The sequence below is a fragment of the Neopsephotus bourkii genome, unplaced genomic scaffold, assembly GCF_033783945.1.
Source record: "Neopsephotus bourkii isolate Nb327-2 ecotype Australia unplaced genomic scaffold, CSIRO-AGI_Nbou_v1 NB_1628, whole genome shotgun sequence".
In the NCBI taxonomy this organism is placed as follows: Eukaryota; Metazoa; Chordata; class Aves; order Psittaciformes; family Psittacidae; genus Neopsephotus; species Neopsephotus bourkii.
The window spans coordinates 1-22641 of record NW_026902103.1 but is presented as its reverse complement, the minus strand read 5'-3'; the positions used below and the strand labels follow the sequence as shown (position 1 = coordinate 22641).

Here is a 22641-nt window from a genome sequence, read left to right as displayed (position 1 = left end):
TTCTCTTATCTTTTATCTATCTATACAGAAAATACCACAAAATCTGACTCCATAAAACACAAAGGCAAGACTACTTCAAACTGATGGAGTATTTACACAGATAAATTCTTGAGACAATTTATAACCAGCAGGAGCTGTATGAGTAAACAGGCTGCAGAATTGGTCCAGGACCATTTACAGAATCTGGGTTGTTAACATAGCCTTGAGTAAGAGTGACGAAAAACCCATGTCATGGCAGAAGAAGCCCTTCTGAGTCAGACAGCTTCTCCTGGCTTTTCCCCCTCTTTTCTGTGCAGGTTGTTAAGATTTCTTCCTCTAACTCAGCACCAGAGAAGTAAAATGAACTCTGCCTATTCTCTGCTACCACCATTCCCAGGTAAATACCTTGGTGCCCCAAACCATGCACGCATAGCCCCTACTTACCACTACCATATCAGACCAATATCAAAGATAGTGGAACCAGCTGTAAGGATGAATTCTTCAGAATAACTGGTTACAAATGTTCACTTAACAAAGTTATTCATATGTAACAGTAATGCACTAGTAATTCTTGAAGACTTTAAATGTTGTTCACTTGTCTTTCTAAATTAAAATAACCCAGCAATTATTTAAAAAAAAAAACCCAACAGTATGTAAAGCAAAAGTCATTTTCAATCTAGGGAAAATTTATATTTCTGAATTTTTAATGGATTGTTAGCATTCTTTTCTTTCTTTTTTTTTTTTTTTCTCTTACCAGACATCAAACCCTCTGTATGAGTGCATAGCACAGCTAAAACCCCCCATGGATTAGAAATAAAAGTAAAAGCCTTTTGATACTATGCTTTTGATTTCTTGCACTCAGATGGGATCATATAATCGCACTTTATGACAGGTATTCAGTGAATTGTATAAAACCAACTGCTAAATGAAACTCTAGTAGATGTGTGCACATAACACAAATATACTACACTGGGAAAAATATAGGAAGAATAATTACTTCCTTATTCTACACTCGAATTTCCAGGGAATTTCTAGAATTGCCACACCCTGATGTATTTTCTGCAATTTGGTCAGCACAGGAAAACCACATAGAATCTGTTGAAGTCAGCTGCCCAGAATCAACTGAAATTTGAGTCCTGTTTATTCTCTCAGTTTTGCAGAAATAGAGTTTTAGAGAGGATCCTCATAAAAAGAAATGGAAAATAAATTATTGTGGAAGGATGAGAGAGCTTGCTCAGTTCTTCCTTATGCTGTATTTTCATAGGAGATTTCATGTAGATACACAAACATTTTGTTGAGCTTTCAATCAAGATCTATTTGTTTTCTTCAAAATCACAAAAGCTATAGGAAAAGAATCCACTACTGATCCCTGCACCAGATCATGTCCAGCTACAACAAGTCAACAAATTTCTTTGTAATTTACTTTTGAAACTTTTCATGAAAAAGTTCATACACCTACTGGTTGCTTGTAATGCTCATTAAAAGCACTGAACATTCTGTTCATAATAATGGCCTTCTCTTGAGAGGATACGTAACAGCTGCTTTGGTACCATTCTTTCTAGTATCTTTCAGACTTGAAAAAGTGCCATGCAAAAATAGGGTTTTGTTCTCATATTTTGGGTAGTTTTAAATCCCTTAAAAACCTTGTTAATCTCACACCTGACACCCAGATTTCTGTTAAGAAGAATTCCACACCTGAGGAACCTTTTATAAGCCAGTTGAAAGTCTGTGTAGGAAAATTTGAATAAATCTGCCCTAACAGTACTTAAACACACATGCAGGTTTGAACGTCTGTGCTGTCATACTGAAATTTATTGGAAGATCTGGGTGCTTAATCAAAGGTGTAAGAAATTGTCTGAATACCTGGCAAAAGGCTGAAAGTTTTCTAGGGCCAAGCCCAGTTTTGCTTGAAGATTGCTAATAGAATAATTAGAGTGTCTTATTTATGGACAGTGATTTCTATGTCATGATTTGGTGAGCTGAGTCATGTTTATTTCCCTCAGTGTCTCTTCAGACTTGCACGTTTGCTCCTGTTGTAGAGGACAAAATTTTCTACACATAAGCTGATGCTGATTGAGTTGCTTTTATCAGAAACCCAGGATGGATATAGTCATTCTTAGTGCCAGACTGCTCTCTACTTCCAGTTCTACACCATGTTCAGAAACAAGATCTATACATGTCAGCCATCAATCAAAAAGCTTGGTAAACAATGTCACAGCCTTCACTTCTCTGCAGATATTCCATTGTTGGGAATAGGATAGGCTGTTTTCAGGGTCCACAGTACTAGGTATTTCTGAACAGACCATCAATGCCAAGTTTCCATTCTGAAGAATACATGGCTTCTCCCTAGCTCTCATTTGAGGATAATAACCAATTGCAAAAGAACGGAAGGACATTTCTTCTGAAGGTCATCAGGGAGGAACTTGTCCAATGGAGCTGCACATAAGCTCCCAGTCTTAGTCTTCTGGAGAAGAACCTTTTACTGCAAAGTGGAGAGGAAAAAAGAGCTTTATTTCCCTCACCCCCATCTCCTCAGAGAGCAGACTTGTGGTGGTTTATCTGATTACGTGATGTCTTCACAAATTTAAATGCATGTCCACAAGGAGCCAAGACCAGAAAGACTGCTCGGTGATTAAATTGAATGGTCTGGATTAATGCATTATTTGTAAATGCTTTTTAAATTTTTTTCTGACTAATTGCCATGCAGTAACCATGAATCTAACTAGCTGTCTCTCAGGCCTACAGAAGTCTTTTGTAGGGAGTGCTCACCTACCACTTTACTAACTAACTAACTAACTAGGTAACTGGCTAAATAAATAAATAATAGAATTGTTAATTAGTTGAAAAGTTTTCTGCTTTTTGGTGCTTGCCTGACACAAGCACCAGCAAGCAAAGCTGCCCTGGGGCAGGCTGAAGCAACGGTTTTCATTGTTTGTTTAAATTGCTTGTACAACAGACTAACAGAAATCCAAAAGACATGGAAGTGCTAATATTGAATGTTTCAGAAATTAACCAAGTATTTTTACCCCTGTATCATTTGTGGATATTGTAGGTTTGCCTATCTAGTCAGCCCTTTCATATGCTCTTAGGCAGCACTATTCATTAAATAGTGCTTTTCCACAGGCAACAGTCAATATTTGCCACAACTAAGTAACTTGCTCTTTGTTGTTTGTATTTCTATAATTCAGATATCCTTTTCCCAGTAATTACATGAGCATGGTACCTTGGTGATTCAGGGCTGGAAGGAGCACCGAGGCAAGCTAGCATCACAAGCAGAATAGAAGAGAAAGAAATGGAGGTGTCCCAGTTTCTTTGGCTTCCTCCCTCCATTCTTTGGATGCAAGAAGCTTTTGTATGCTTTAGAAAACTGCTCAGGATGAACTTATACCAGACGTATATTAGCTTCTACTGCTTGTTATTGCCTGTAATGTCTCTTGGTCTAGCAAATTCCAGTCTGGTTTAGGGGGTACATGTTCCTAAACTGAACTGAAAAAGACTTCAGCATGATTTTTTAGCATTTAGAAATACAAATGAAGGTATTTTAGCAATTACTGGCATGCAAAAAATCATGTGTGTCATTTTCAAAGTTTCTTGCTTTTAACTACATGTAGGATACATGAAATGTGATGTCAAGTTTACTGATTCTGGCATTTAGGAGCTAACCACTATAATCAGTAACTGGCAACATGGTTAAAATCTGCAGTAATTTATATGTATGTGTCCAGTTGTTACCCATATGCTGTAAAGAAAAATAATCTCCAAGCCTCACAGAATAGATGACTGCTCTTCAGAGAGTTGCTTAAATCTTTAACATGCTGTAAACATTTTAAATAATGCTAGAAAGAAGATACCATATTGTTATCCTTTGTCTCTGTGTTCTGATCTTAATAAAAAGCTAAACAATCTGCTAATAAATATAGAACAAATTAAGTTGCTTTTCCAAAACCATAATCAGCAGCTGGAGAGTACCCTATAACAGAAGAAAATCATCTTTTAAAAGATCACGACTCAGCAATAAGCTGACTTTGAGGGACTCATTCTTTGAAACAGAGCCTACAACAGCAGTAGAGCCTGGCTTTTCTTTCTGAAATCCAGAACTAAATAACAAGAAGGGTGCATCTAGCTAGGCAATTATATCTGAGTCATGATGTTCTTCCTAATAACATCGGGGTACTAGTGTGCCCTAAGCTATGAAGTGCTTTGGAAAAAGTCCCATATATATGAACTGACTCATCGTTTGCATTTGTCTGCTCAGTATCTTCAATGAGACCTGTTTGTCACATATATGTGGAAAGGTGTGGACGAGGAAAGGTACTGTCCAACTCTGCACAGCAATTCTGTGGAAACACAGGTAGAAGGTACCCGATCAGAGATGCTGTGTTACACATCTCCCGGATGACGTCACACTTGGGAAGGCTGATGGTTGCCCACCCAGGCTTGCAGTAGCTGACACTGCCGGCTCAGTGGAAGTCATGACAAGATGTCCCTTGCTTCCCAGCCGTATCCCATGCTTTTCTACTTGTGAAACACTCACTTCCATCACCCTTCCTCACGCTGAGAGGTGCTTACTCACAGAAGTAATTCCAGTCACTGCTACAAATTAACTGACAAAGAAGAGGCAATGTGTGAGCTCCCCCTGCAATGTGTGAGCTGTTAACTAGCTCAGAGGGAGCCCAGCTGGCTACCCTGATTGCCTGTGGTGAGGCAAGCATGTTCAGCTGCTGGGCTGATGTTCCTAGCTGTCAGCTCTGTTTCAAATAGCTTCAAATAGCTCCACAAGCAATGCCTACAAGTGACTTCCTTGCCCCTTTCCAGAAGTACTCAAGAAGGATAGAGCCTAGCAGAACATAGAGTTTTGGTTTGGCTCTCTTGCCTTTCTCTCTAAAAGGGATTTGGGTTGGATGCAGGAATAGTACCGGAAAGTACCTTTCAGGGTACACACCCTTTACTCGTTAAAATGCCTGTATAATTTTGGGGGGGATTTTGTCTGTTACATCCCACACAAAGACCCTTTCCAGAAAATTAATAGGTACAATAATGATGTTTAAGTACCAAATTATCAATATTTCTGGAAAGTTTTCTCCAGGCAATGGGAGCTTCAATGTCACAAATGAGCCAACACTTTGTTCCAGCTGAAGGTTTGACACCTGGGAATGATTAGTGAAAATGTTTATAGTGTATCTTCAGAAGAAGCTGTATAAACAGAAAAACCAGTACAGGGGAAAACAAACAAACAAAACAACAAACATTACTATCAGCATTTTTAATTACAAGTAAAACTCACAGGTGCGTAGTTTTATGTGGAGGGGGGGTGTATATCAGAATGCACAAAGTAGTTCCTTGGTGTCCAGGTTACTGCCCTCATAGAAAATGTAATCTTAGATGAGATTAAGTCGGGAAAAAAGAGAAAGAATCTACAAAGGCCGAACTAACACTTGCCTCTTCCTGGCAATTTCTAACAGTTTTGTTCTCAATCATTCATATTAATAGGAGTATTTAAGTGGCCTACATTCATGGCAGTCCTGTATGAAATGAGAAAGAAAAACAAATGCGCTAAGATAAAAGTAACTCCTTGAAAATATTGCCTTTTTAATTATGTTTGTGCCGCAGAGTATGCAAAATTGGCTGCCAGCAGACCATTACTAAACACAGTCAGTGTTCAAACCGTGCACATAGCTATTTATGGCACTGCAGCTCCATGTCTGGTGGTCTGTAGTCTCCTCTAGCTGACCTCCATAGAATGCATTCTTTTACTTATTTCTTCTTTTTTTTTTAAATAGCTCTATTTATCATACAAGAATCATACAGATATTTCAAATGTCATACATCTCTCTGTAATTTATTTTCAGACATAGCATAACTATAAATGCATTCTAAGAGAATAGCCATAATTAGCATTTTAAGCAGAATAAACAATTCCCTTAATTGTCTACTTAATTGTCTGAATGCACAGCATTCAGACAATTTAGCCAATGTATCCATGACAGAGAAACACATACTACTAAGTAACAGGGCAAACCTTGCCTAGTCCCACAATTCAAATGTGTGTTCACAAGATGATCTGTGCAGTCCTAAGAGCTGCCATAACTTGATTCTGTTTCTTAAAACACAAAATAGGGCATATTCCAGATAATCACTACTTATCACCAGTGGCAGTTCTAGCCCAGCCAACTCTTCATTTTTCCATCAGGTCTCACAGAGTGGGTACCACCTTACTCTGAGGACTAGCCTCATTCTGGGCAGGGCTCTTGGCCATTCTCACTAGTAACTATGTAAGCTGGGTGGAAGCATTGCTGACTGAACTATGTTTTGGTCATCTCAGACTCATTTTGTGCATGTCTGTTGTTGCATCTGACTTAGAAATGCTCTGCTAAACTCTGCTAGAGTTCTTTTCCAGTTGCAGATACTGAGCTGGAAAAGGACTGCACACAGAGGAGCCAAGCGGTGTGCTCCACACACCACCAAATTCACTACAGGCAGCTGAAATAGCACTCTGATTTTATAAGCCTTATTCCAGCTTCAACTCACAGATGAGTTACAATGCTTTCAGTCTTGATCTTTGACCACTTAAGGGCTTATTTTATACCCAATTCTGTACATCAAGTGAGAATAATATTAGTATTTTGACACTTTTTAAATGACATGGAGGTACATGATATAGCAAATAATAGGGATAAATAAAATCATAGTGATTTTTCAGATTTCTCAGAAGAAAACAACTATAATGATTTTTTGCCTCAAGCTTCAAGACATACTTTATTCTGATAAAATACAGTGGCCTTCAATCCTTCCTATTGGTGGGCATAAACTCCACACTGTAAAGTTTTCAGTAAGGAGTGACGCATCTCAAATCAAAGAGCTTGTCTCATTGCTGGCTTATGATTGTGTGTACTATGTGACAGTGCCTTTTCTTATAACCGAGATTAGTGTTTTATAACACTACCATGCTCTGCAGTTCAGAACTGACGTACAAATGGAGGCATACAGGCCACCACTGGCAGTTGGAATTCCTTGCCTCATTTCTGGCAGGGTTGCCTCTCTTGCAGTGACATTTCTGGCCCAAATCTCTCTCTCTTTCAATGAAATTACTGGCAAATTTCCCAACACCTTGAATAAGAACAGAATTGGGTCCCATGACCACAAGATGCATGTGCATCTCTCACCATACTGTAAGGAGCAAATGGTCATGATTGCTATCTAGAAATTCAAACTAAGTGGTGGTAACATCTGAGAGTGCATTGATCATATTAACACTCAAGGCAAAATCTATTCCAACTGGCAAAATCTGTTCCAACTGCCTTAAAATATTGCTTCTCTGATTCAAGTTACCTACTTGACACAGAAGAAAAAAAATAAACTCCTCTTTGCCTATCAAGAAAACAAAAACATTTACTACAAGTATAAAAAAAAAATTTGTTTAGAGTATCTTTCATTAAAATTCATCTGTGCAAGTAATTTCCCTGAATATTTTTGGAAAGAAAACAGCCCCAAAAGAAAATTCTTAAAATATTTTTTTGCAGAGTTTTTTAGTAAAGGGGTTTTATTATTTCATTCTACATTGGTCAATGTAATTCAGCATTTATAAAACTGCAGTGCCAGAAGCTTTTCACATAATCTTAGAGTGGTATAAAGCAAAGCAGAAACGTTTTAAAAGCAGCAGGTACCATTCTTAGTCTAGGACCGGTACTGAAGGTAGCTGCTTTTCAAGCTTAGCAGTGGAACAATTAATAAAGGAACCCATTAAGGTCTGATTGTTGCTGCTAAAAAGGAAGGTTGAATTTCAGTCCTTTGAAGTGACTGAGAATGATTCAGGCCTCATTACAGAGATATAATCTACATTCATACATTTATGTTAGTGATTCAAATCTATTGGGACAGATTGAATTCCGTTAAATAGTGCATCTTTCCTGTGGAACTTTTCTCAGGCTTTCTCAGGCTAACCTAAAAGGTGACCTGACAATACAAAGTAGTGGGGTATTTAGGGATTCAACTGTGCTATAAAAGAAAGGCTATACAGAAAGCAGAAAAAAGAATGAGATACAATCTAAAAAGCTATGTCAGCTTTTCATTTGGACTCTGTTTTGTAAATGCCCTCACTGTCATCACACAGGGTAAAAAAGGACTCTATGAGTTGTAGTTGTTTTAAGAACTGCACTGAATACTGCACCTGCCAGAAGCAGATTTAATATGAAACTCCAGATATGTGGGTTTTGTTCTTGACCACAAGATCAACATACAGCCAATCACAAGCTGTACAAGAAATAGGTCTAAGGAGAACTCTTCGTGAGTAAATTCATGACAGTACCTATTTTTTAAATGAGTAGGTGTTAAATATGTGTTTGACCCCCAAACTACCATTTTTTCCTGCCACCAGAGATCTTAAAATACCAATTCATTGTATTTTCCAGCATTTGACAGGAAAAGAAAAATAAAAGGTTTCCTCAGATGTATACTTTTAAGACATTATACTGATTATTTACGATGTAAGCGGTTGGAATCAAAGGAACTTCAGTTTTAGAAACAATGTATTGTACCCTTCATGACCTAGGCAGCAAGCAAACATTGACATTGGCTTTGTATTCACATGTTAGCTGCCTGGTATTCACCAAAAAGTAGGCTTTTGCTTTTCATTTTGGTTTTATTTTTATTTTTTATTTATTATTAGTCGCCAAAAAAGGAAAGCCTAAAACCATATTCACAAAAAAAAAAAAGATAAAAATATCTGAAATACTTCTCAGTGCAAATATATGCAGAATACTCTGAAGTACTATAAACAACACCATAAAACATACTGATTCTAGCATTAAATTGTTTCATTTTTAAGGCTGTTTAAATGTCGCCTCCAGAAGCTGAACACATAAATTTCGGAACCGACTCTCTCCAGAAGAAACACCACAATTGGAGAAGAAAATTCCTAGTTTCTGTTATGAAGTTATCAATATATTTAACATCCTAATCTAATGAATCAACCTAATTTTAGAACTATTTGTTCTTTTCTGCATTTTCTGTTGTTTAATGCCAAATGTAACTGCATAGGCCATTTTCCATTGCATTCCACTGAGCTGCATTATTAAACTGCCTCCATTTAAAAAAAGTTCTGGTTTTATGTATTGAGCTACTCACTGTGTTTCTGTACTACTTTGTTCCTTTGGTACTCCATTCTGTTAGTGAAAGTTCCACCTACTTGCGTTCCAAAACTTTTATTTTACAACACTAAATACTGAACTAAAATCTACTGTTTTGCATGCTGCCCATATCCTGTCAGTCCCTGATCCCTTATTCTGGTGTGAAAAGATCATATGGAAGATGCCTGTTATTTACTGGGAAAGTTGACAGTTCAGTGACAGGCTAGAAATACGAATCTGTCATAACATTCAGTATGTGAAATGACAAATCCATTAAGAAAGATGGAATCAAAGGGAAAAACAACATGTGCCCCTCCAGCAAAATAATAGCTTGAAAAATCGTTTTAAAATAGCCTTGAAAATGGAAAATTTGTTTCTTTCTGGCAAAGGAGACTGTGTTAGTTAAAAAAAAAAATGACAGCAAAAATATTCAGACAGATTTTATGGGGAAACCTTTGCAATCCCAATAAAGCCCCTTTTGCTTTGAAGTCAGATGCATGATTCAGTAAATGACTCATGTTAGCAATTAGAAAATGGTCACTTAGGGCCTTGATTTCTTTTGAGACAAGGAGGGTGAGGGTGGGGAAAGAGACACAATAAATCTTGAGAGGCTTAAAAGGAAGAGCAGGCTAAAGTGTGAACTTTTTATTTCAGCAACGGAAGCGAGAAATCAGTGATTCATTATAGGAGGGAGAAAGACCTCCATGGAAGCTGGCAAAGAGGGAAAAGGAGCTAATTATGCCTATTCCCTTTTTACTCTCTCTGACCAGCATATAATCTGCTTTTCCAGGGTCTGCCTGTAGTATACACTTCTTTCCAACCTCTCCACCCAACCCCTCCTCCGGCGGGGGGAGGGGGAGATCTAGCAGGCAACAAGCTCCAGGTGGCTTTCTCAATCACTTCACTGCCAAAAAAATAAAATAAAATCCTCCGCTAGGAAACAAGTTTCTATTTTCGGGGGGGGGGGGGAGGGGGGAGAGAACGGGTGGAGGAGGAGGGAAGTTTCTCTGGAGGGGATTGGTTCAGCCTGGAGGACAGGGAAATTAGTAAAGCATGAGTCTCTAAACCATGCTGGTGGCCGGCGCTCCGAGGAGAAGGACGCTTTAGGAGCAATTAGCAGCGAGCCGAAGGCAGCGGTGGCGGCTGCCGCTGCAGCGCGAGAGGAAACGAGGGCAGCTCCCGGGGCTGCCTCCGCAGCAGGCACCGCTCGCTCCAGCTGCAAACGGGTTTCAGATGTCCCACTGCTGCTTGACCCCCTGCAAATAAGGGTTGACCACCAGAGGCACATCCCACCTCTGACTTGTAATCGCTGACATTTAGGCTACAACTTCCAACCTGTTTACAACCCAAGGCGGGGGGCGGGAGGGGGAAGAACGGGAAGAGGGGGGAACAAGTTGGGGGTTCCTCCCCCCCCAGATTTAATTTTTTTATTATTATTTTTTAATACTGTTCTGAAGAATTCAAAGCAAAACAAAGGCAATCCCTGCTCTGGGTTTGTCAGTGAGAAAGGACGTGTCGTGCAGCTGGTTTGGGATTTGCAAAAGGCGAGAGAGGGTGGGGATCAGAAGAAGGTGCAAAGCCACAGAGTGTGAGTGCGTTTGTAAGGGGTACGAGTGAAAAATCCCTCCTGGCACCCCTTTCCTCTCATTTTTGTTGTTGTTGTTATTGTTATTCACTTTGGTGTCATCTATTTTTCAGACCTTTCTGCATCTAAGATGGTGAAGAAAGGAGTGAGGAAGAGAACAAAATAACTACTGGGAAGTCTCCAACCAGGTTGGGGAGTGTGTGTGCTTGTGGGGGGGTGGAGAGGGAAGAGAAAAAAAGAAAGAGGATTAACCACAGCAACCCCCCCCCCCCAAAAAAAAAAAAATAAAAAATCCAACAGCTCTTTTTTCTGAGGGAGGACTCGAAGGATTAAAAGGCAGCAACTTCTGAGGCGATTTGTCCCCTGAGTTATGGATGTTGGTGCACTTACTTCAGGCCAGATCAGAGCTCAGAGGAATCTAACCAGAAGCAGCAACCACCGGCTCGCCACTTGCTTTTTACCAGGTTTTACCCTTCCAGTATGTTTCATTTGATAAGACATTTTCCAGCGCCCAGAGTTTCAGTACAATGTGCAAATGGATACTGATAAATGGTGCCTCAGCCTCTTCCCACCTGCCTTGTTGCTGCTTGCTGCTGCTCTTCTTGGTGTCTTCTGTGCCTGTCACCTGCCATGACCTCAGCCAGGACATGCTGTCCCCGGAGGCCACCAACTCTTCTTCTTCATCATCCTCCTCCTTCCCCTCGTCCTTCTCCTCTCCTTCCAGTGCGGGGAGACACGTGCGGAGCTACAATCACCTCCAAGGAGATGTGCGCAAGAGGAAGCTCTACTCTTACAACAAGTACTTTCTCAAGATCGAGAAGAACGGCAAGGTCAGCGGCACCAAGAAGGAGAACTGCCCCTTCAGTAAGTACGACTCTGCCGGTGCGCTGCCCCCCGAGCCGAGCGCCCGGCGGCGGAAGCCCCGGCCCCGCTCTCCCTAGCCGGGGAGGGAAGGGAAGGGGAAGGTGACGGCACGGCGGGTGAACGGAGGGTGGGCTCCTCAGGGACAACGCTCCTCGCCAGGCCGTATCTGCAGATCTCTCCGGTTACATTTGTTCTGCAAATGGCTTCACCGAGCACGGTTTGTTTCTTTGCCTGGCAGAAATGCAAATTAGAAAGATTTGTAAGGATGTGGCGCGGAGCGTGTGTGTGTGGGGGCATTGTCTCCCGAATCTGAAAATCATTATCCCCTGTCATTCCAGTGTCTTGACGAGAACGCTGTATTGAAACAATGCATCGGGTTCCCACACGCACACACACACGCTCTTCTCCCCGCTCAGCAGCAGATCTATCCCCCCGCTGCCCTCTCTCCATCCAGGAGCAGCGGCTGCTCCCAGGGTTAGGTCTTTGCCCCGAGTGTGCTGTGGGGGTGCCCGGCGGGCTCGGCAGCCGGTGCTCTGCCGCGCAGCCACCCGCGGTGCGACGATGCCGGTGCCTGCCGCGTCCCTGGCGTGCGCCCCGCCGCTCCCGGGCGGCAGCGCCGCCGTACCGCTGCTGCCCCATTGTAAACATGTGAGGCGGCGTTCCCATAGACCTCACACGCGTTTCATTGTCGGATGGGTTTCTGGTTGGGAATTTTTTGTTTGAGGTTTTTTTGTTTTGGGTGGGTTTTAGGGGTTTTTTTTTAGAAATTATTTCAAAGCAAAAGTCATATGGCTGTTTCCGTGGCTGAAGTTTTCTGTAGCAGTAACTAGGTTTTCAGTACTACCTGGCTTCTGGTAATGTGTTTTTCACTGTCAGTGCTAGAAATGTAGCCTTTATTCAGTTTTCCTTTCTGTGTAATCTCAAACTGAAGTAACTGTAGTAAACCAAAATACATTGTGTTGTAACTCTCCTGTGACTGCATGCCACTATAGGCGCATGCTGTTATGCCACTGTTGGAGAAAACTCTCTTGACTCTCTTCACTGGTGGAGAACAATGTTTTGGTTCTCGAGTTGATTTATATAAATCCAGATAAATCTGGGAACTTAAGTAGATCTCTTGTTAGCTAATGTGTAAAGTATGGAGTTCTTCAGCAGGTTGCTATGCTGCGTGATAGACATTTCTGTTAATTCAGTTGTATTTCTATTAAATACATGTACAGGCTTAGAAACAGGGAGGAGAAGGCTGCAGTATCACATGTCACTACTTCACTTGCTTCACCTTGCAGCTTCATACTTTATCACGCATTTAATGTTTGTACAAGCTTGAGGTGCCAAAGCAGCTGCATCTTACCACCTCTCTGTCGGTATTTCATAGGAAGCCAAGTTCTTGGAAAGCAGAGGTTTGAGAAAGGCTTCACTTTGTATTTGTTTGGAATGAGGTCCTAGCACCATATTTCTTAGATTACTTTTGTTTGTGGAGGAGGATGTCATAATTCCCCTAAAGTGAGATTCTGAAAATTTCTCTGAGAGCATCAAGCCATTCTGTGTAAGGGGCCCAATCTGACAACAGTGTACTCAGAGAAGTAACTAATGCTCTGAGCAGTCCCACTTAACCAGCAGAGCTGTTCAGTTGCCCACATGCAAGAGCTTCTGCAAGATCTTACCAAGAAAAGGTAAACTACACTGAAATTCACATATATATCTTTATATTTGTTAAGTCTGCATGCAAGAACAGCCCCTGCAACTGTGTGGTGTGATTCTCATTTCCTAGTTCTTCAGTCAGCACATCAGAAAGAGAACTGTCATTCTTGGTGATATCATCATTGTTGTCACATCTGCAGAGTATCTGCTGAAAGAGAGGAGAATGTAATTTGTTTCATATAAAAGCAAAACAATGCCTTTGTTATACATAGTTGTATCCTGTCCCTCAAATTTATGTGCAGTGAAGAAATAACTCCCATCATCTTAAAACTTGTAACTGGCTAACCACACTTAAATCACAGAGTCAGATGTAGAGTACAACATCTTTTACTACAGAACAATTAGGGTCTTGTTAGCAGAAGATAAACCTGTTTGACTTATGTTCCTTAGCAGTCATTATAATCTGCAATGTGAAATTGTGTATTCTGCAAAAGTACCTAGCCTGAGACAATTTAAGAATATGTTTAATGTTCCTTTATTTCAAGGGTGTCTCTATAGCAAAATGTTGCAGATGATTCACAAAAGCTATGCTTTTCATAACCTCATGTGTAGCTGTGCCATCATAACACTACCATAACCCCCAGCTGGACTGAATCCACGCAAATATATCGTATCTTTAAGATAGTCTAAAATACATAATTAGATATGACTAGAACTCCACCATGCATAAAGTTAGCCACACAGCCAACTAAATTGTAGCCCATTTAAGATTAAAAATCATTAATCTCTAAGTTCCTCTTTCAAATTATGCTTTCTTAAACAAGTAATAGTGGCTATTGACACACAAGACTTTGAAATATCCTCATTTGGAAGCTAATTTTCTCATATGCTAACATTTAAAATCCATTTATGCTGCAGCAAAGGCTTATCTGTAGGGCTGTAAGATCACTATATGTTGTGTAATTAGACAACAGCTTTCATGGCTGTCTGCCAGTTAAGCACTGTCAAGTAAGAAGACCAGTTGGAGAGTCAGAATAAACATTCAGAAAACAGAATTTAGTCTCCAGCTTTTAAATGGCTCAAGCAGCATTCATAGATTTTCTTTATAAATATTGTGTAGAGTATGCTAAATTAAAGTTTACTCTGGCAGATGTTTTCCAACTTGATTGCTTGGGACTATTCCATCAGCTTTTCTCTACCTATCTGGTAATGGGAACAAAGGTGGCTTCTGAGTACTTTGTCAGGAGGCTGGGGGAACTTAACAGCATTTAGCATAACTAGAGGGTGTCTGTCACTAGATAGGACACTTTTTAGGTTTTGGTTTATAGTTCCTTACATGTCAAGTTTTATCCTCAAAATTCAGCTTGGGACTACCTCATCCCTCAACACCACAGCTGTGAAGTTTCTTGCCCCTCTTCTTGACAGTCGTTTGTATGCATGAATAAGGAGATCTGTACTACTTTCTTGTGACTTAAGTAGTTGTGGAGAGGGGACAAAACAAAACCAAAAAACCTCCAAAGAGCAATTACAAAAGTTTCCAGTATAACTTGACGCCTGGGATGACCAAGAGAAGCTTAAGCCATATATTAAACTGAGAAAGAGCTGCATGTGTGCAGATCCTGACTTCACTTGAAGCGTTTCACAGAAAGCTTTCTTGAAGATAGTGGAAATTTGGGTTTAATGAATAGCATTCATCAGGCTTGGAACATATGATAAGCTGGTTCAGGAAAATCTGAATGTATTTTCAAGCGTTATACTATTTTCAATTGACTTTTAAGACAACTGTTTATAGTGCTATGAAGCACAGATTTCTAATTTATAGAACAGATCTTAGTAGCTGAAGAACAGTAATGCAATATGCAGTGCTTGATTAGTAGCAGCCAACCAGAAGTCTGTAGGGGGGAGTCCTGCCTGAGCAAGGATTGCAGGATCAGGCCATTATTTAAGTAAGCGTTTAGGGAACGGAGACTGTGTCATTGAGCTTGGGTATTAGTGGGAAGGATTGGTGCAGCGATTCCTGCGAGCGTAGACCAAGCAGTGCTATTTAAAACCTACAGTAGATGGCGGTACAGCCACTGTCTAGTGTCACCACTGCTCGCTCAAATAAGGTGGACAAGAAGGGGCTAGAGCCTCAGCTGTGTGAGCTAATTTACACCAAGGAAAGCTGAAAGATCTTACACCAACCAAGATTCTATTAATCGGCCTTCTAGGCATCCAAAGTGAATTAACCCAAACAGTGCAAAGGCTCTACAGTTTCAGAGTAAGAGTGTTTACTGGGGGAGCTGGCATGAAATAATTAGCTACTTCTCACCAGCTAACCTGTTCCAGGTTTTTCCCTGAGTATGCAATTATCTTTTATACATAGCTTTAGGATCTGCTGAAGTCCCTAATAGTCTTTGGTTTTATTTTAGTTATTGTGGGATCAGATTAGCAACTCAGTGACTAGTAGCAAGAAAATTTTAAGCCCCGTTGTGTAGCCCAAAAGATTGTAAACAACCAGTCTTCTAGAAATGCTGACATGATTATCAAGAGTTTAAGTGCATGTTTATATGCATGACATATAAATACAGGTTTGTGTCATATTTGTGGTTATATACATAAAAATAGCATTAAATGTGTTTTGATTAAGTATACTCAGTTTGATACTAATTTTTTTTTACTATACCTCAGGTGTAATGAAATCATAAAGCTTATTAGGTACCTTAACCTCAGCTGTAAAGCTCAAACCAGACTGGAATACTTGGTAAAATGTGCTATTTTCCTACTAAACATTTTTGAAACCACCTTTTTGGGCTTATCAACTCCTTATGAACTCATGTTTGTAAATTAATGTGAGAACTTTTCCCTGTGTGTCTGAAGACTGATTAGTAGGCATATATGTTTTGTTATTTTATTCTCCACAGATATCTGGTTTACTTTTTAAGCAATCAAAAGACTTTAAATAGGAAATAATACTGTTTTAGTGAAGTAATTGGAAATTCTTTAATACAAAATGTGTAAGTTCTCATGGAGATGATTTCTCACTTTAAGGCTTTTTCTTTTTTTCTTCTGCAGAGCTCACTTACATAATTTATAACCAGCAATATACAACCGTAGACACCTAAGATTTATGAACGTGGAAAGAATTGTGCTATTTAACATCTACATGACACTTTCATGTTACTCTTACTGCATTCCTGCCTTGTGGACCCTCCATGCTGATACTGTAGTCCTGTCATAAATCTGTTCAAAACACACAGTTGTAAGAGGTCTTTTTGTCTTCATAAATCTAACTTATAGCCACTTTTAGAAGAAAAAATGGGGGTAATTGGAAGTTTGTTCTTAAAACCTCAGAAGAAAGAAATCAAGGGGCATGCAGGCTTATAGATGCCATGTTGCTGTTTTAATGGGAGGGTTCTCAGGTGGCTCGGTGGAACTGCCATTGAAGATGGCATTAGCTGAGTGAGCACTATAGAATGTGCTTACACTTCTGAAACATCTTGGATGCATTCACTCATAGGATAAGATCCTCTATTTTGAAATAAGGCATTCTAAGATGACTTTCAGATGTCTTTGAGCTGTGTGTGTGAATAGGGGCTTTTACATTTCAAATGGGAGTCAGATCAGATCCTGCAATAGGGGAGTTTTCATTTATTCTGCGGAGTCTTTCATTGTGGAAGAAGAAAAACCATTCTATGAGCAAATCTTGTTAACCCATGAGTCTTAAGTTAAAAATAGCAGGTACCTGTATGAACATAGAGTGTCTCCTGTCATGGTGGATTCTTGACTTTGAGCAAGTAATACGGTTGTACAAGGAAGGTTCTAAATAGGGAAAAAAATACTGTTTGTTAACAATATTGTACTTCTTAAGGTTAATATTTGGGACTGTAGAAATAGTGTCAGCAAAGCAAAGAAATTATTTGGTTGACTTGGGATTTGTTACAGTGCTCCCTTCATGTCCCATTTTGTTTTCCCAGTTTCCTGAAGAGCTTTCTGAACCAGTGCTGCCTTCTGTAAAATATCACCGAGTTGAAATTTCAATTTGTAAAATTTGAACACTTGTTACCATTACTTGCAGTTGCCATAAGATACTGGACTCCTTAGCCTATTATTCTGGGTTTATCATCTAATGACTTCTTTGCCATTTTGAATAGTGCAGATAGTTTGAATGTTTATCAGCATTTACAACCACCATCAGCTAGATAAGATTGCATGGAAAAGTAATCTTTGTTTGCTTTGGCTTATAAAAATGAAATTGCTACTTAAGAAATAAAGGATTCACTTAGTTAATGTCAGCACATATATGGTTTTTTGGTTGATAAGTATGTTGGTATGGTTAGTCTGTGTGTACCTACCAAACAACTCTTTCATGTGTTTCAACAACTTATTTTGATACAATATTTTAATATGTTTCAGCCTTTCATTGCTCAGATGCTTTTAACAAGGGAAAGTAGTCAATGGGACTTGTAAACACTAGTTCTGTTAACTAGAAATATCCTTCACTAGCTGTATTGTTTCTGTTTGTGGTGCCAGTTTGTTGTAAAACAGTTCTGTTAGATGCAATACAGTAAAAAGGACATAGGAAACAGTGTTTGTTACATGAAGTTTTGAAAAGTCATTGTGGGAGAACTCTGTTCATGAAGAAAATTAAAATCTTCAAGGGTAGGAGTGAGGAGGAAGTGGTTTAACCTTTAATCACTGAATGGATATTACAACTGAATTTGTTAGATGAGTGGATTATTAAAAGTGATTATGCTACTTCATGAGTACAGTGCAACAAATGGAAGTTGGAGGGGAAAGAAATTTTTACAAGTGAGCCAGGTCACACTTTAAATAATGGCTTTAAAGGCACTCTTTGTTTTTAAATTAGGTCACTTGTGTTCTTACTTTGAACATTCCATTCTAATTGCAACAGTAAATCAAAGAATACACTCAAAGTAGATTCCCATGTAAGGTGGACAACTGGACAGTGCCTTTTTACTGGTCCTAACACATGCATCCAATTACTGGATTGATATACTCACAATGTCAGCGGTAAAGCATTCTATTTTATAGTTAGCCTAAAGAATTATTAGCCTGTCCCCTTTCACATTTACCTCTAAATAGTCTTTCAGTAGTGTATATCTTCTACAGTTAAACAGGAATTTTCACACGCACCAAGGCTGACTTTCAAGAAAAAGGAAATGTTGAAACTTCACACAAAAATTTCACTCATTTTCCCAGTTCCCTCTTCAATAATTTTGGTGTTGTGCAAAAGAGGAAAAGTCTACAGACACTAGAAACATGAATGTTCATAAATTTTGTATAAAACCAGTGATCAGGTCTTTCATAAACCTTGATTTAGGAAAGCAATATGATGCCTACTCCTTTTATGGTGGAAAACATATGCGTAGGACAAAAACTTAGTTGGTTTTCGCAGATCCTGACTCCTCTTCATACATGGGGAGCAGAAGTGAAAATGGGGGCTCTGAGGAGTCCAGTCGCTCTTCATTCTTCTGCCGCTGATATTAGAGGTTCAAATATTGCATAAAAATAAAGAAAATACAAGTTTTCTCTCAGGCTCCTGATGCACATCTCTGCATCTGTAGGCAGTGTGTGTGGGAGCTGGGAAGGGAATGACAAAGCATTCAGGATGTTGTTTAGTTGGGATTTAAGTTATGGTGCTAAGTGGAGGCTAGGTTTAAATAAATTATATCATGTCCGCATTAGAGCAAGGGGATGGGAAGTGTGACAAGTTCCAGGGCAACACTAGAAAGAATGACAAGAAAGAAATAGGAGTAGCATGTGTCGTGAGTGGGAGAGAAGTGGGAAGAGGGCGAGTGTGACTGACCCATTTTGGCAGCGGTGAACTTTTGATGGTGTGGAATTGTCCTATGTCATCTCCCTGAATCATTGGTTTGCTCACAGACTGAACTTATGAAGCCATTAAGGTGCCTGTTGAATTTGTCTAAAAGTGTGTACTTGGAATTGGAATATAAGATCTTCCCACTGCCAATTTCATTGTCTTCTCTGATAGATACTATAGATATATGTAGTACTTTCTACAGTACTATAGATACTAGATACTATGAGGTACATGCTCTGGGATTCTCTTTTTCACATTGTCCTCTTCAAGAGGATTAATAATATACTTAATTCTTAATGTCAAAGTCAGTACAGACTACTTGCAAGCAGAAAGATGGGCAAATTTGCCCTCACATACAATGTTATTTGAAAGAGCCACAGGCAAACCATTGTTACTGAAGAAAAAGTTGGTATTTTGTTTGGGTTTTCTTCAAATTTTCTTCAATTTTTTTCAAATTTTACTATGCCAGTACTATCAACAATATTTGTTATGAGAAACATATCTGAAGGACAGAAAGATACTCTAAACTCCTAGGTGTTTTAATCTTCTGAGGATGGAATAGGGTTACAAGTGGACTAAGGTATTTTTGTGACTGATATGTTAGCAAGCAAGTCATATTTTGTTAGCTTATGTTTAAGATTTAAAGTAGTTACATAGTTACAAGTTTTTTACTACAGTGAGAATGGGAATATACAGAATAGAATAGAATATGGGATGACTGTAATATGAAGTGATTTTATAAGACTGCAGTTTTGATGCCTTTATTTTTATGATCTTTCAGGAGATGCTAAAATTTCTGATGATCAGTGAAACAGTCTTTTGACTTACACTGAGAACAGACTTTGTTCTGTTGATTTCCCAGTTACACATTTTGCCTCTGTGGTTTTCTTGGACGTAAACATTAGAAATGTAAACCATATTCATCTGGAAGTACCTCTCCCAGCCAAATTAAGTACCTGCTTAGTCTCTGCTTAGTATTTGTGGAGGCTAATGAAAACCTCCCCCTGAACTATAACCTTAGCTGACTTCACTGTGCCCTTCTCTGTCTTTGGGGAAGCAGAGAGGTGCACGTGGCCCACATTCTGATGACAGGACACTTTTCCTTTCAAAACACTAGTGCTAATAAGTGCAATACAGAAACTGTGTGCTCACTGAGGATCCATAACTGCAAAACTAATGATAGTATGAAAAGATGCAGCAGGAGGAGTCTAGAGTACAGAAACTGTGTGCTCACTGAGGATCCATAACTGCAAAACTAATGATAGTATGAGACGATGCAGCAAGGAGGAGTCTAGAGCTAACCACATGCACCGAGCTGGGGCCAATTTTTGTTAGTCTGCTTGTTAGGTGCTGAAAAGATAACCCCCTTCTGTAGAAGGCACATACATGGTTTTGGTGGTACCCTCACCAGGTGGCTAGGTCAGCAGCAGGCAATTTGGCTAGAGGGCTAGGCTAAGGCTCCAATGTGTGTAAACTGAAGAGGGACATTAGTAAGAGCTGAATTTCACTGGGTGTTCTAACCAGACGTCCGAACTTTGTAAATTATCACTTCACCAGGTTCTGACAAAAATAGTTTAGAAAGTGACTAGCATGTAAGAAATGGAAGTTATAACTGTTTCAGCTTCTTACAGGCAAAGATGCTGGGTGAAGGCACATATGTAAGTATGCTGATTATTACCAACAGTAAAATTTGCTGTCATTCCTATTTGCTTTATTCATAGACCAGCATCACCTCTGCTTCCAAGCACCCATGAGTGCACATGAGCAATAACTCACTTTTTAGGGCAATGCCTAGTTTACACCACTTAAACAGATAAAACAAGATTTACTAAGTTAGCACTGGAAGGTGCAAATTATGCCTTTTCTGAGGTCCAAAGTACATTTGATTCAAGCAGGTTTGCTTCTTCCCTTAGGCTTTGCTTTGTGGGTAGTCCTAGGTTAAGGAGCATAGAGGGAAATACTGAGATCATGCAGACTGTCAGTTCTATCCAGACTGGCAATTCTATTTATCCTGGCAATGGTGATGTTTCATACTGAAAATATACAGTGGGAGATACTGCAGGACAGGGGGAGGGGGGCAATACTAACAAAAACCTCTTTTCAAAGTACTATGTAAAGATAATGGACATTTCTTCATAGCTTCACATACATGAATAACCTGAGGAGTAGTAATTGGAACCCAGTCTGTACATCCCATGGTAGTTAAATTATCTAACAGCTATATATTAATTAGTTATTCCTTGGTACTTCCTTTTCTCATATGGCATAAACCAGTCAAGAACAGTGACTGCCAATTGCTTCAAAGCTGATGATAACTCTGTATTAAGAGCTATAAGACTGAACTTACTGACATTGCTATAACATTTTTAGGTCACTGTATGGAAGACAGAAAGATCACTATTAGTAAATACAGTGTATAAAATACATTGCTTTGAATGAGGAAATGCATTTCAGCTGCACACACCTCATACAACAGCTACTGTATTATGGTTGCAACTGAACTGGTTGGGAGAGAAAAAGTCCAACACAAGTTTGTAGAAGAGTTTGTGAACTTTTGAAAAATTCTGGAAGATCTAGAAAGATGACACAGTTAAATTTATTTTTATTTATTTTTATCAAAACAAGACAGAAATGCTTAAGGGCTGGAATAATGACGTAGGACGTGGGAAACTAAAGGCTCATATCCTTCACCATGTGCTGTGAAGATACCCTCTGCATAAAAAGGCAGCAGGGGGACTCTTCTGAGTTCCTTGTGCTTCTCACAGTGATCAAGCAACACAGAGGAGGAATCTTCTTTAGGGGAGAGAGAAGAAGACTGAAAATTTGGCACAAGGATAGCTTGAGGGAACTAAACTTTGAACATAGGGGGTGCCATAAAGTACTATTATGGAATATCAGGTCCTATGTATGTTACCCGTTTTACCTCAAAATCTTTCAATGTATTTGACTCTACTGTCTCTGGCTTTTTGCTGCTTACAAAATGAGGATAGTAATACTTCCTGCAAGAGCAAGGGTGTTACGAAAGCAAATTATTTGTGAAACACACCAGTAACACTGTGATGAGTGCCAGGAAAAGAAGCCTGCCCAGACGGTAATCATTCTCTTTTTACAGAAAAATTTGGATATAAGGAATAGCAAGGGCAGTTTTGTCATTCTATAGAACAGGAAAGATTAGGCTTAATTCTTAACTCTAGTAGACTTAGATGTTTGTCCTTTGACCAGAAAATACTAAAGATTCCCGGGGGAGGGTGTGTGTGTGTGTGTGTGTGTGTGAGTATTCTATAGCCTCTCTTGCAAGCACTCTGTCAAGATTACTCAACAAATCTGTTGCATAGCATAATACAAAAGTTAATGACAAAACAGCTTCTAACCAAACAGCATGGGTCTAGGCATAAATTGGATCTGTCCTGTCAAGCTGAGTTCTCGTACTGATTGTGCTATATGAACATTATAATCATGAGCGATGTCAAAATTTGTTTTGCTTTAAGAATATGCATATTAAGAGGTTTCAGGGACCTATGTTATCTCCATGAGTAAACACTTAAAATATAATTGTTATTTCACTCTCTTTACTGTAGGCCTATCAGTCAAAGAAATCTGAGCATATGAGCTCCACCTCATAT

The 22641-nt window shown here is 39.4% G+C and overlaps 1 protein-coding gene across 1 annotated transcript; it reads left to right on the top strand.

Annotated features, from left to right (window-relative positions):
• The first annotated feature begins 10981 nt into the window (after positions 1–10981).
• FGF10 (fibroblast growth factor 10) lies at positions 10982–11630 on the top strand. Its single transcript, XM_061373134.1, has one exon. The coding sequence runs from the start codon at positions 11217–11219 to the stop codon at positions 11628–11630; it is 414 nt and encodes a 137-aa protein (XP_061229118.1). The 5' UTR covers positions 10982–11216.
• The last annotated feature ends 11011 nt before the right edge of the window (positions 11631–22641 follow it).

Bases quoted from the DNA above. Each gene is read 5' to 3' on its own strand.
- FGF10 (XM_061373134.1), top strand. From the start codon at position 11,217: ATGTGCAAATGGATACTGATAAATGGTGCCTCAGCCTCTTCCCACCTG.